Raw genomic sequence first — 13,481 nt, 5'->3', positions numbered from 1 at the left:
GTAACACGTATATAGTGTTTTAGTTTGTGAATCTATCCATATCATCTCACCATGTCCTCACAAATGACCCCGCAAGGAGGTGTTACTGTATTATTAACCCATTTTTTTACACATTCAAGGCCTTAATGATGAAACTAGAAACATCACCAAGACCATCAAGAAATAAAGGTTAAACTAAGAGGAAGATACAGACCAGAATCATTGAGAGACAGGGACTTAAGCCCAGACCTTGGTGACTCCCTCCAAGACCATATTCCTCTACTTCTGAGGCAACAGTGTGGTACAGGGGAAAGAACACTGGATTTGGAGCCTGAGGCCCGGAGTTCCAATCCTGGCTACTTCCTCCCTGTATAACCTTGGGAAGCCACACTCAGAGCCTCAGTTTTACCAATTACAAATCTAGAGCAGAGGTTCTCCTCCTTTTTTGGATCATGAACTCTATCCTTCTCAGAATCACAATGTATATTTTATATAATGCAGCTTTAAATGCATAAAATGAAATACATAGGATATGAAGTAAGACACATACTAAAATACAATGATCAAAATTGTATTTGATACAATTAAAATACTTTGATACAAAACATAACCACCAAAATTATCAAAATACAATTCTCAAAATTATAAAACAAAACAAGTTTACTGAGCTCAGGTTAAGAGACCCTAATCAAGAATCAGGAGGGACTTAGGCCTCCTAGTCTACTCCCTCACTTTACATTACAGTTAAAAAACTGAGTCTCTTCCAGTTCTAAATCCATGAAAATTCACTTCCAGACAAAAGGGCCAAAAGTGCTTATATGCATTTATTTCCCATGAATTCAGCGAAAAAGAGCAAAAGAAAAAAAGGAGTAAAGGAAACCCAGAGCAAATCTCTGTGTCAAAGAACTAGGTAGATAAAATGAATGAATGAGTGAAAGAAAAAGTTTGTTCAGCACCTAGTAGGGCTATGTCCCAAGCACTGTGCAAGAAAATAAATGTTATTGTTCAGTCATGTCTAATTCTTAGTGACCCCATTTGAAATTATCTTGGCAGATACTAGAGTGGTGTGCAATTTCCTTCTCTAGATCATTTTATAAATGAAGAACTGAGGCAAAGAGGTAAGTGGTTTGCCCAGGGTCACACAGCTAGTGTGTGTCTGAGGTCAGATTCAAACTCTTGTCTGCCTGACTCTAAGTCCAGTGTTCTATCTACTGAGCCACCCAGCTATCCTCAGGAAAACAAATACAATGGCCTAATTTTTTTTTAATCTCTCCTACAGCAGAAGGGTTTTAAAAACAATGTCAGAGACCCTGGACCCCAATTTTAACTCAGCCAAGCTACCATCTTCCTGTTACCTCATTTGTGAAATGAAAGGAATGGCTGACATGGCCCCTGGGGTCACTTCCAACTCTAGATTTAGGACCCAAATACATTTAGCCCTTCTGGGCCTCAGTGTCCTGTTGGACCAGATAGAGCCTGAGACTCCTTCCAGCTCTATATATCTGGGCTACTATGACACTACAATGACCTCTAAAGTCTCTTTCCAATCTAGAGTTGTGATCCTTGTTTCTGCCTGGATATATCCCCTGAGATTAAAAACAAAGAAAAGACAGTAAGGGTAGAGGGAGGCTAGGAGAGTCAGAAAATAGTTTTCACCAGTTTTTGGATGGAAGGAAAGGGAGGAAAGGAAGAAATAGGGAGAGGAACTGGGAAGGAAGAAAGGGGGGAGGGAATGGAGGAAGGGGGAAAGGAAAAAGTGGGAAGAGGAAATGAGGAGGGAGTGGGGAAAGGAAAAGGTAAGGAGAAAAGGGGAAAAAAAGGGAAAAGGATAGAGTAGTGAAATAAGGTAGGGAAAGGAGAAAAAGGAATGGAACAAAGTAGGGAAGGGAGGAAGGAAGTGAAAAAAGGGAGAGAAGAGGGAGAAGAAAAGAGGAAGAAGTGGGACAACGGAGAAAAAGAAGGAAGGGGAGAGAGGGAAGACTGCTGGAGAGGAAAGAAGGAGCAGGAAGGGGGAGAGGGAGGAAAGAAGAGTAAAGAGAGAAAAAGGAGAGAGAGAAAAACGGGGAAAGGAAGGAAAGATGGAAAGGAGGGGGGAGAACTGAAAGAAGAAATGAAGAAGGGAAGGAAGGAGAAAGGAAGGAAAGAGGGAGGAAGGAGAGGCAAAGGGCGGAAGCGCAAAGTTCCCTGCACCTCGGCCTCGGCAGCCCCGCCCCCAGACCCCCCCTCAGCTTCCCGGTGCCCCCCCCTCCGCTCCGCCCCCCCTGACCCAGACGGTGGCCTCCCCCCGCCCTCCCGTCAGGCAGCACCCCGCCCTCCCGGGAACCCAACCCACCCGGACCACTCGCAGTCCTCACAGCCGTCCCGCCGCGGCTGCCCAGGCCTCCCCTCCTCCTCCTCGGTTCCCCCTGCCCTCAGGTTCCGGGCCTTAGTCTCTCACCTTCCCAGTAGTTGCTGGTTCCTGCCGCCATGTCTGTTGTCCAACGTCAGCCGGGGCCGGGGAGCACTGAAGAAGAAGAGGGCTAGAGTGTCGCTTCCGCCCCGCTGCCCTCGGCGGCTCAGCACCGCGACGCGCCGGGCCAATGGGATAGGAGAGCCTCCGCAGGCATCGCCCCCTGCCGCTGGAATGTGGAATCTGCAGCCTGGGAACGGGTCAGAGTCCTTTGCGTTGTGGTTTGCACTTTGACTCCAGGGAAGTCTCCCGGGTGTGTGTCCTGGATACTCCATCCCCCACACCCCTGCAAATTCAATTATTAATGGAAATAGGACTTTAATCCGTGTAAAGAAGCCCTAGTTTTGACTCCTTCTATAATAGCTGCGTGACCCTGGGCAAGTGGCCCAGTGCCTCGGTTTCCTCATCTGTAAAATGAGGGGGAGGGGCTGGACTTAATGGCGAATCCAGCTCTAAATCTATGAATCATTAAAGCTGGCTTCAGCACAAAGAAGTGGATTCAAATCCTACCTCTTATACTTGCTGGTTGTGTGACCCTAGGCCAGTCACCTCACTTATCTACACTCCATGTGACTAGAACCTTCAATTATATATATATATATATATATTTTTTTTTTTTTGAGGGGGGAATTTTATTTAATTAGTTAATTTAGAATATTTTTCCCATGGTTACAAGATTCATGTTCTTTCCCTCCCCGAACCCCTCCCATAGTTAACCCGCAATTCCATTGGGTTTTACATGTTTATAGGACCAAGACCTATTTCCATATTATTGATAATTTAGAGTCTATATGCCCAATCATATCCCCCTCGACCCATGTGATCAAGCAGTTGTTTTTCTTCTGTGTTTCTACTCCCACAGTTCTTCCTCTGGATGTGGTTAGTGTTCTTTCTCATAAGTCCCTCAGAATTATCCTGGATCATTGCATTGCTGCTAGTAGAGAAGTCTATTACAGTTGATTGTGCCACAGTGTATCTGTCTCTGTGTACAATGTTCTCCTGGTTCTACTCCTCTCACTCTGCATCACTTCCTGGAGGTCCTTCCAGTTCACATTTATTATTCCTTAGAGCACAATAGTATTCCACCACCAACAAATACCGCAGTTTGTTCAGCCATTCCCCAATTGAAGAGCATCCCCTCATTTTCCAGTTTTTGGCCACCACAAAGAGCACAGCTATGAACATTCTTGTACAAGTCTTTTTCCTTATTATCTCTTTGGGGTACAAACCCAGCAGTGCTATGGCTGGATCAAAGAGCAGGCAGTCTTTTAGCACCCTTTGGGCATAGTAGAACCCTCAATTATAGAAAAGATGCTCCCTGTATTAGTAGAGAAGCTTCCTCCCCAGGAGCTTTGTGCATCAGTGAAATGACAGGTCCTTCCCCTATCTCCTGTCCTTATGTTCTTTAGTAAGACTGTTGGAAGACTGTTGGAAGGAGTATGAAGGAAAGATCCTTTGAAGAGCCTGTCAAGTCCTAGAGAGATGTGTGAAATTCACTAACATCAAGTTCTATACCCCAAGTTATATAGCTAAGAAATAAATAGTCCCTAAGGTCTTTTCCAGCTCTTAGTCCACAATTTTACAATCCTAAGTGTCCAAGGCAGGGATGCGAGAGAACCCCAACCCACGTCTATTTCTACCCTAATACCTGGGGCACCTCAGTATATATAGGGAACCAGTCTAATCAGGGGAATCCGCCCCCCATAAATACATGTTGATGTCCCCCTGAACATCCTGGCCTCCAGGTTTATCAACCATCTAAATTCCCAAGACCTTCTTCTTCCCCCTATCTCAGTCACAGGCTAGGATGTTCATATCTTTGCTCTATCTCCTTTATCTATTGGCACACAAGAGGCATTTAATAAATGTTTGTTGAATATTCCAGAACTCTGAAATTCCCTCAACCATAACTTACTCCTGAATCTCTCTCTTTTTCTACCCCATTTTTTCATAAACCTTTTCTTTATCTTTTCTTGTTCCTTTATCCTCTCCCTGTTCTCCCAGTTTCTCATAATTTTTTTTTCCTTTCAATATTGACCCAAAGATTGACCAGTCCAGTCACACCCTGTCAGTAACTCTTGAATCCTTGGTCTCCTCATCCTATCTTTACTTCCCTCACCTGTATTCACCATTTCTCCTTTTGTATTTCTGAGCCACTGGGGAGAAAGGGATGATCATGTTTATGGGTTCACTACAAATGAATCTTATCCAATTTTAATTGGACCCTCACTGCTGTATGAGCATCCTTTTATTCTTCTATATTGTTCTCCCTGCTATTCCAAACTTTCTCTTTTCCCCTCTAGCCTCCTCTATCACCTCTTTCCTCATTTCTACCATGGCTCCTATTTTACAAAGTGTGTGTTTGAGAGGGAGGACATCCCATGGAGCACACATAAAGCTGAAGCAAGCTCCTTTGGGTCATTCCTCTTCAGTCAACCATATGTGCTAACTCAGTGCTGAATGACTTGGTACTTTAGTATGACTCATTAGTCCCTTGGGCCACATGACTCATTAGTCCCTTGGGCCACATGACTATGGCAAGGGGCCACTAAGTCAGGAAGAGCCACCCACTCAGACTTTAAAGGGAGAGATGACTCTTACTCCTGTTTTTTTCTGTTTAGAATATATGGAAGGAATACTCATTTCCCATTCTCCCTCACCCTCTCTGTTTCCTCCCTTTCTCTCTCCTTCCCTCTCCCTCTTGTCCTCTTTCTTCTCTACCTCTCCCCCCATCTGTCTTTTCCCCTCTCTCCCCAGTGGGGCAGAAGAGATCAGGAGAGGAACAAGGAATAGAAGTACCTTTTCCCCATTAGCACTAATACCCATAAGCTAATAATGCAGCCAGAGCCTGAGGCCCCTGGTTGTCCCTTTGGCTTTGTTTCCATCTCTGAGCTTAGGTGACCAAACAGCAATCCAAACATCTGGGATACATGTTTCCAGTCTGGAGGCAACCTCATGAGTTTAAGAGATTGGGAGCTCCTGCGTCCTTTGGTTGGTGTTAACTACACGCATCAGGACATACTTCCTACCCCTACAACAGCATGCCTTGGGAGAAGATGACCAGCAATAGGAGCCTAAACCTGGTCCTGCCAGAAGACATGGACCTTGATGAAGTTATTTCAACAGTACGAAGCCATGGTGAAGATCCAGATTCAAGTCCCACTCAAACACGTTAATATTCACATGTTTTAAAACTTTTAATATTACCCTCCTGGGAGAATGTAATAGGTAGTTATAGGTTATTCTGTCATGCTTTATGTCTGTTGAGGTGCACTTAGGAGTCATGATTTAAGCATTTCTTTCAAGTTGAAGAAATGAATAGCTGTCCCATGCTTGATTTTCTTTAGGCCCTTTTGGGGGACACTCTGGACATGAGCCAAGCCCAAGTTTTATGTGGTTTCTCCCAGGGCTCAAGAGTCAGGGAGGTCTATCTAGGCTGATATTATAGTGACAAACACATCGTCCTTCAAAAGACATCCTATGCTTGGAACTCTTCCAGCCTGGAATGATCTGCTAGACTTAGTGCCCCATCAGTACAGCTTTCAAGAACTCCATGACACCATAAGGTGTAAGAGAACTATAGTGGACTAATGCCCTATTGTGTAGATAGAATTCTCTCCCCAAGGGTTATCCATTGACACCAGAGGTCATCTATCTACACACTAACTAATAATAATGCCCTCTATCCCTGTGAGGATTTGAAAGTGGAAAATGATTTGTAAATTGGAGAAACATACAATGAAGCAAAGTAGCTCAAGATTTCACTATATCTTAAAAACCAGAATCTAGAGTCTTGGATTCCAAGTCAATGAGGTAGTTGTCAGAAAGTCAGTTGTCTGGGGTCAGAAAGACCTGAGTTCAAATAAGCAACCTCAGACACTTGTCAACCATGTGATCTTGGGCAAGTCACTGAACCTATTTGCCTTGGTTTCCCCATCTGTAAAATGGAGGCAATAGTAGTCTACCTTCCAGGATTTGTATTTTAATTTAAAATCTAAGAATTTTTGAATTTTTTGTTTGAGATTGTATTTTTATAAAAATCCAAGAATTTTGATTTTTTGTTTAAGATTGTACTTTTATAAAAATTCAAGATTTTGATTTTGTTCGAGAAAAGATCTTCAAGAAAGAAACTTGAAACTTTTATATCCAGAGAATGAACTGTTGCAGAAAGATGCCAGAAAACCTACACTTCATCAAGAAGATCAAGAATGAACTTTGGATATGATTGATTGAACTGAACTTTAATTGAACATTTATTGTAATTGTACACATTTATGCCAAAAGGGACTGCCCCTAATTTGGCTTTCTGTCAATGTGCCTAGCAAAACATTGGTTTTGCTTTCTTTTCTTTTCTATTTCTTCCCTCACTATTCTAATTCCTCTTAGAAATTTGAATATCATGTATATCTGTAGTTAGAAGTGCATTTAGGATTACAAATTGATTATGTTAAATGATCAATGGGGAGACTAGTCTCCCAATGATCATCAGGAGGGGATTGTAAATCTTGAAATTTCTCAGACTTGTGAATGTTTAAAATTTCCTCATTGGGGAATTCTCAATTGGAACAATTCCCTGCTGGGAACATTCCCCATTTTGACTGTGAGAACTCACCAGGATCAGAAATGGGAGGACTTCTACTCCACCCATACTTAAGACTGCTTTAGGGGAGAAAACTCCTTGCTAAACAATAAAAGTACTTAGACCCATACTTATAAAGAGGCAAGGAGGTCTTTGAGCCATGCCTGTTTTTAGAATTGATACAATGGGATGCTAGGTACCTATAAAGGTCGGGCAACTTGTAAACTTGCCCAGAGCAAAGAGGTGAAAACTTATTCAGAGGTTTTCTCTTGAGGGGATTAGTCAACTCAGCTGTGTTTTCTCTGGTTCAGACTTCTTGAGGGGATTAGTCAACCCAGCAGTGTTTTTTTCTGATTCAAACTTACTAAAGGGATTAAGTCGACCCAGCAGTGTTTTTAGAATGGGTTGTCCTTTGGAAAATGTCTACTGTGATTGGTAGATGTAAGGACTTAGGGGAGGTGACATAGGAGAAAAACCCCTATATAAGAAAAAGCAGAATCTCTTGAGGAGAGAATCCTTTTGGAGGATCTCTGATGAGGATCACTTGGGAAGAATCTCTTGAGAGAGGCTCTGGAGAAGGGAAGCTCTTGGAGGACAATCTCTAAGGAGGTCTCGCTGGAGCTCCTCTGAGGGGACTCTGTCCTTCTGGAGGCTCTTGAGAAAGGCCCTTTGAAACAGTCTCTGGCTGGATCTCTCTTTGAGGAGGACTCTGGCTGGAACTCTCTCTGGTGAAGTCAGCTGAGATGGAGCTGGCCTGGTGTCACTAGAATCCTTGCTTAGACAGATCTTGTGGTGAGTGATAAAGGACTGACTGACTGATCTCTCTCTCTCTTAAGACTCAGGTCTAGGCCATGTTGGCTTAAGGCCATTCATACTTATTCCTTTCTTACTCTTTCTCTCTTTCTTTAATTCCTCATTGTATTATTAATTAAAAATCTCTATAAAACTCAGTTGACTTGGGTATATTCATAATGGGGAATATATTCCCTGGCGACCACCTTATATTTGATTTAAAAACCAAGACACTGTAGTGAAACATATTTTCTGTGGTCAAATTTACTCACCCACTCTTATATCTATCACAATTTATATCTTCCACTATTTTACTCACTACAGTTTATGTCTCCAACTCTTTTAATTGCCACAGTTTACAACCACAATAATTTTAAATCTTACAGATTATAGTGATCAAATACGATAACATTTAATGATAATAAGAAGTGTAAAGCACTTAGCACAGTGCCAAGCACATAGTCACATTAGATAAATGTTAGCTATTATTTCCCCTCAGTTCAGGGTAATTGCAAGAACATTTCATTTTGGGGAAAGGAAGAGGTTTGAGGAAATTTAAATACATGCATTTCCCATTTAAATTTTTTCTATCCACTCTAATCCATCTTCCATTCAACTAGCAAATGGATCTTTCTAATACATACACATCTGACCACAGCACTCCTCTATTTAATAAATTCCATTTATGTCCAGGTTCAAATATAAAATCTTCTCTTTGGCATTCAAAACCCTTCATCATCTAGCCCCCTCCAATCTTTCTAGGCTTTTTATACCTTACTCTGTTGAAAGGGAATTCTTTATTCTATTTGTCTATCAATCAAGAAACCCCTACTTAACACTTCATTAGTCATCAAGTAAGAGAATTCACAAATCATTTACTCCACCCTTTTAACTCAATCAGTCAGAAACTTGTAAATGCTTTGATAAGTGTTTACATCCTCAGAGTATGAGAGGTGGATCCTACAGACACTGCCCCCCTGGGCAGTGCTAGGCAATTCGGAAGCTGTGATTGGCCCCTGTGAAGAGAAGGAGGGACAGGAAGTGACATGGAAAAAGGACTATAAAAAGTCCTGAACTTCCTGTCCAGGGAACCTTTGGCTTGGAACTTCTCCCAGTGACTTTGGCTCTTGGACTGCCTCTTGGAGGACTGCTCCTGGATCTTCTCCTTTGGACTTCGTCTTGGGTGAGTGAGTAGCTGGCCTTCCTTTCCTGGCTTCTGGAGAGGCCTTCCTTTCCAGTAGGTTACATAGGTGGAACCCTGGCATAAGACAACACTGGGTCCTCTGGTTGAGGGTTAATAAGCCCTGCTGGGGCTGAGCCAGACACTGGAGCAACATTTAGTGTCATAGGCTAGACGTTTTCTCTATCCTCTTCTTACATTTCTCTACGTCCACTCTTTCCACCTCTTTGTAAATAAATGCTACTAAAAGTCATTTTGACTTGAGCTATGATATTTTAAATCAGCAACCACAATATTACCTTAGAATTCTCATATTAGCATAAAAACTCAATTTATATTCTTACACTCCTTTCTAGGATTCAGAAAATTCAATGACACTGACCTTCTGGCATATTCCTCAAACATGACATTTCATTTCCACTCTCCAAGCATTTTCACTGGCTGTCCCCCAAGCCTGGAAACTCTTTCCTCATCCCACTTTGACTTTCCTGGTGTCCTTCAAGTCTCAGCGTAAGCTTGCAAGAAGCCTTTTCCAAATTTGATATGATAACATATGCACAAACTATATCATATTATCTACCATCTTGGGGAAGGAGAGAGGGCTAGGAGAGAGAGAACATAGACTGAAAAATGTCAGAAAATTATTATTAAAAATTATATCAATGTGTAATCTGGAAAAAATAAAATAATTTAAATGAAAAAAGAAGCTTTCCCCAGGCTTTTCTGATCTCAGTACCTCATGTCCAAAGATATAGAACCACATGTGTGTATATATGAATAACTAGCCACATCTCTGTGTAGGCAGCTGGCTAGCACAGTTTGCATGTTCCCCATTAGACTATAAGCTCTTTGAGAATAGAGATTTGAGGGTTTCCCCCCTTTTCTTTATATCCGTAGTGCTTCAGAATGCCTGGCACATAGTAGGCACTTAAATAAATGTTAGTCGACTCACTGATATCATCTTCATTTTTCCAATTATCATTCCATCAACCTTCTCTAACACCCCTTATAACAAAACATATAGAAAAAAGTTCAGTAAAACCAATGAATGCATCAACCAAATCCTACATTATATGTAGCATTTACATCCATAGTCCTACACAGCTGTAAAGGGAGAGAGAACCGTTATCCCTTTTTTGGGGGAGGGGGTGCTTGATAATTACAGCTCCACAGCATTTAATATCTTCATTTTTGTTTTGTTGTCTGTCTCTTCATGGCTCCTTTTGGGGTTTTCTTGGCAGAGATGCTGGAGTGGTTCACCATTTCCTTCTCTAGCTCATTTGACAGAGGAGGACACTGAGGCAAACAGGATGAAGTGACAGTATTTGCACTGCCACCACTTCAGATGCAGCCTTCCTATCTTATGTTGTCTGTGCCCTATGACATAGTCGGGTACCCCGAAAATAGTTTGTAATGGGGATCCTTGGCTTGGCTGTCCCACTTTGGGTTTGTCTTCTTACCCATGACTTTGACCATTATTATGGAATCGAACACCCATTGCTTTTGAGTTGTCCAACTTTGTGCTTTTAGCTTCTACTACCCCGAATGGTAGTAGACTTTGCTTCTACTTAATCTCTCACTGACAGCTGATGGCATGTTATTTAATTCTTCATCTTCTCCCATTAACAGAGGCCCATCTTTTGAACCCATTTCCCAAGAAGCCCCCCTTGCAGTCCCTCTTCTTTTCTAAGCCAGCTTGTTTCCATTCTGGTCAGTTCTATTCTATCTATGAAGAACTACCCACTTTCCAGCAGGCTTCCCCTTCTCTACTGCCTCCCTTAAGTGGAATTCCTGGAGATTCAGCTCGTTTTAGACATAGGACAATGAATGATTAGCTCCCAAAGCGGCATCCCTAGCTTTCTAAATGACACTGTTCAGCATCCGCCGGGATGCTACAAAATAAAAGTGAAGCTTCATCCCCACGAAGAGTTCTTTAAATAACAAGAAAGTTGGGATCCCAAGCAAATTCCCCTGGCATGGAAGGGAGCCCTACCAAGGCTTGTAGAATTTAAAATAGTTGTCTGCCATAAACTGTGGCAGTTAAAAAAGTTAATGCTATAAACTTTAATAATTAAAATGGTTGATGTTGTAAACTGTAGTGAGTTAAAATGGTGGAAGATATAAATTGTGATAGATATAAGAGAGGGTGAGTAAATTTGACCACAGAAAATATGTTTCACTACAGTGTCTTGGTTTTTTAAATCAAATATAAGGTGGTTGCCAGGGAATATATTCCCAAATTATGAATATGCCCAAGTCAACTGGGTTTTATAGAGAATTTAATTAATAATACAATGAGGAATTAAAGAAAAGGAGAAGGAGAGAAAAGGTATAAGTATGAAGGGCCTTAAGCCAACATGGCCTAGACCTGAGTCTTAAGGGGGAGAGAATCAGTCAGTTTTTTTTTTATCACTCACCACAAGATTTGTCTTAAGCAAGGATGTCTGGGGAACAGAGTCTCCCCAGAGGGAGTTCCAGCCAGAGTCAGCCTCCCAAGGGACTTCTTCTCAAGAGATCTTCAAAGGGCCTCCTCCAAGAGGATCTATCTCCAAGGAATTAAGGATCCTATCTCCAAGCCTCTAAGGATCCCTTGCTCAAGAGATTTCTTTTCTTATATAGGGGTTTTTTTCCTATGTCACCTCCCCTAAGTTCTTCCATCTACCAATCACCGTAGATGTTTTCTAAAAGACAGCCCATCTGAATTCCAGATAAATCGACTAATCTCCTCAGTAAGTCTGAACCAGAGAAAACACTGCTGTGTCGACTAATCCCCTCAGTAAGTCTGAACCAGAGAAAACACAGCTGAGTCGACTAATCCCATCAAGAGAAAACCTGCCCTACCTTTATAGGTACCTAGCATCCCATTGTATCAATTCTAAAAACAGGCCTGGCTCAAAGAACTCCTTGCCTTATTATAAGCATGGGTCCAAGTACTTTCATTGTTTAGCAAGGAGTTTTCTCCCCTAAAGCAGTCTTAAGTACGGGTGGAGTAGAGGTCCTCCCATTTCTGATTCTGGGGAGTTCTCACATCAAAATGGGGAATGTTTCCAGTAGGGAATTTGTTCCAATGGAGGATTCCTCAATGTGGACATTTTTTAACATTCACAAGTTTGAGAAATTTCAAGATTTAAAGGCTTGAGGGCAGCACAACTCTCGGAGGTCCCAATGTGCCAGGATGGGCCAAGAGGTGGACTCTGAGAACCAGCTAAAGCAAATACATGAAGAGGTGGGCCAACCCGCAGGCATGACATGGAGGGATTGAGCTTGGCATGGGGGAAGGCCACACAGATGAATTTAGGAATGCTTCCCATATTTAAATAAGCCACTAATGACCTTGTTGAAAAATATGCTGGACATGATAATAATAAGAGCCTCTATGATAAAAAAAAGAGCCTCTATGATATTTAAAGTACCTCATTCTGTAAATTCAACCACTTAAGTGCCTTCTTTATGAAGACTTTCCCAGATCCTAGGAATTTATCTCCCCCAATTTTCCACTTTAAGGAACCCTGGAAGGGACTTATTTCACTTTTGTCTTTGTATCCCCAGTGATCGGCACAGGACTTCATAGTTAGTGCTTGATCAATGTATCTCAAATGAATAATGGGTAGGATAAAAAGGAAAGGTTTCATGTAGATCATATTTGAGCTTAATATTAAATGAAATACACCATTAAAAATAAATAAAGTACCTCATTCTCCTCCTGAAGATAGGCAGATGGCACAGCAGATAAGAATGCCAGGTCTGGAGTCAGGAAGACCTGAGTTCAAATCCAGCCTCAGGTGCTTTCTAGTTGTGTGACCCCAGACAAGACACTGAACCCGCTTTGCCTCAGTTTCCTCATCTGAAAATGAGCTGAAGCAGGAAATGGCAAACTGCTCTAGTACCTTTGCCAACATGACCCAAAATAGGGTCCCAAAGAGTTGGACGTGACTGAAAACAACCCAACAGCAATTCTCCCCCAACCTTTCCTTCCACTCCCAATAAAATGCTGCTTGAGCGTGACAACTTGGTATTCTAGATATAAAAGGGGAGAAATGTGTGAAACCTACAGCATGCTAGGTAAGGACTTGGCAAACAGCAGGCTGCACACACCATCTAAGTAACAGAAACCTCGATTTGGGAGTCAGAGCTAAGAAGCCACCTAAAGGACTCCAATGTCCTCATTCTTCAGGCGAGGAAACCAAGGCCAAGGGAGGGGAAGTTACTTGGATAAAGTCCCATAAGCAGTGAGCATCCAAAGTGGGATTTGAACCCAGGGCCTCTGACTTCAGAGCCAGGTAGATTCTGGTTCTACTGCTCCAGTGTAGCCTAGGGCAAGGAACTTTACTTTTCTGGGCCTCATTTTGCTCATCTTTGAGATGGAAAGGCTCAAGCAGAGAGCCTCTGAGATCTCTTGCAGCATGAAAAACCTGTGAGCAAGGACAAGTTCTCATGGATGTGACCAACAAGGATATTGGGAAAAGCATGAAAAAAAAAAGACAAATTGGACACCAACACAT

At 42.2% G+C, this 13,481-nt stretch overlaps 1 protein-coding gene across 2 annotated transcripts in view; it reads right to left on the bottom strand.

The window, feature by feature from the left end:
* Window positions 1–2,568, bottom strand: part of GOSR1 (golgi SNAP receptor complex member 1) — a 75,597-nt gene extending 73,029 nt beyond the window's left edge. For both annotated transcript variants that reach the window (XM_056819587.1, XM_056819588.1), the window contains exon 1: window positions 2,417–2,568. In XM_056819587.1, coding sequence (XP_056675565.1) covers window positions 2,417–2,447 — 31 coding nt within the window. In that variant the 5' untranslated portion in view covers window positions 2,448–2,568. The remainder of the gene's footprint in view (window positions 1–2,416) is intronic.
* Window positions 2,569–13,481: the final 10,913 nt, after the last annotated feature.

Source organism: Monodelphis domestica, chromosome 2 (genome assembly GCF_027887165.1).
Source record: "Monodelphis domestica isolate mMonDom1 chromosome 2, mMonDom1.pri, whole genome shotgun sequence".
Classification (NCBI taxonomy): domain Eukaryota; kingdom Metazoa; phylum Chordata; class Mammalia; order Didelphimorphia; family Didelphidae; genus Monodelphis; species Monodelphis domestica.
Note: the sequence above shows the minus strand (reverse complement) of the source record. Positions and strands in the feature narration are given on the sequence as shown.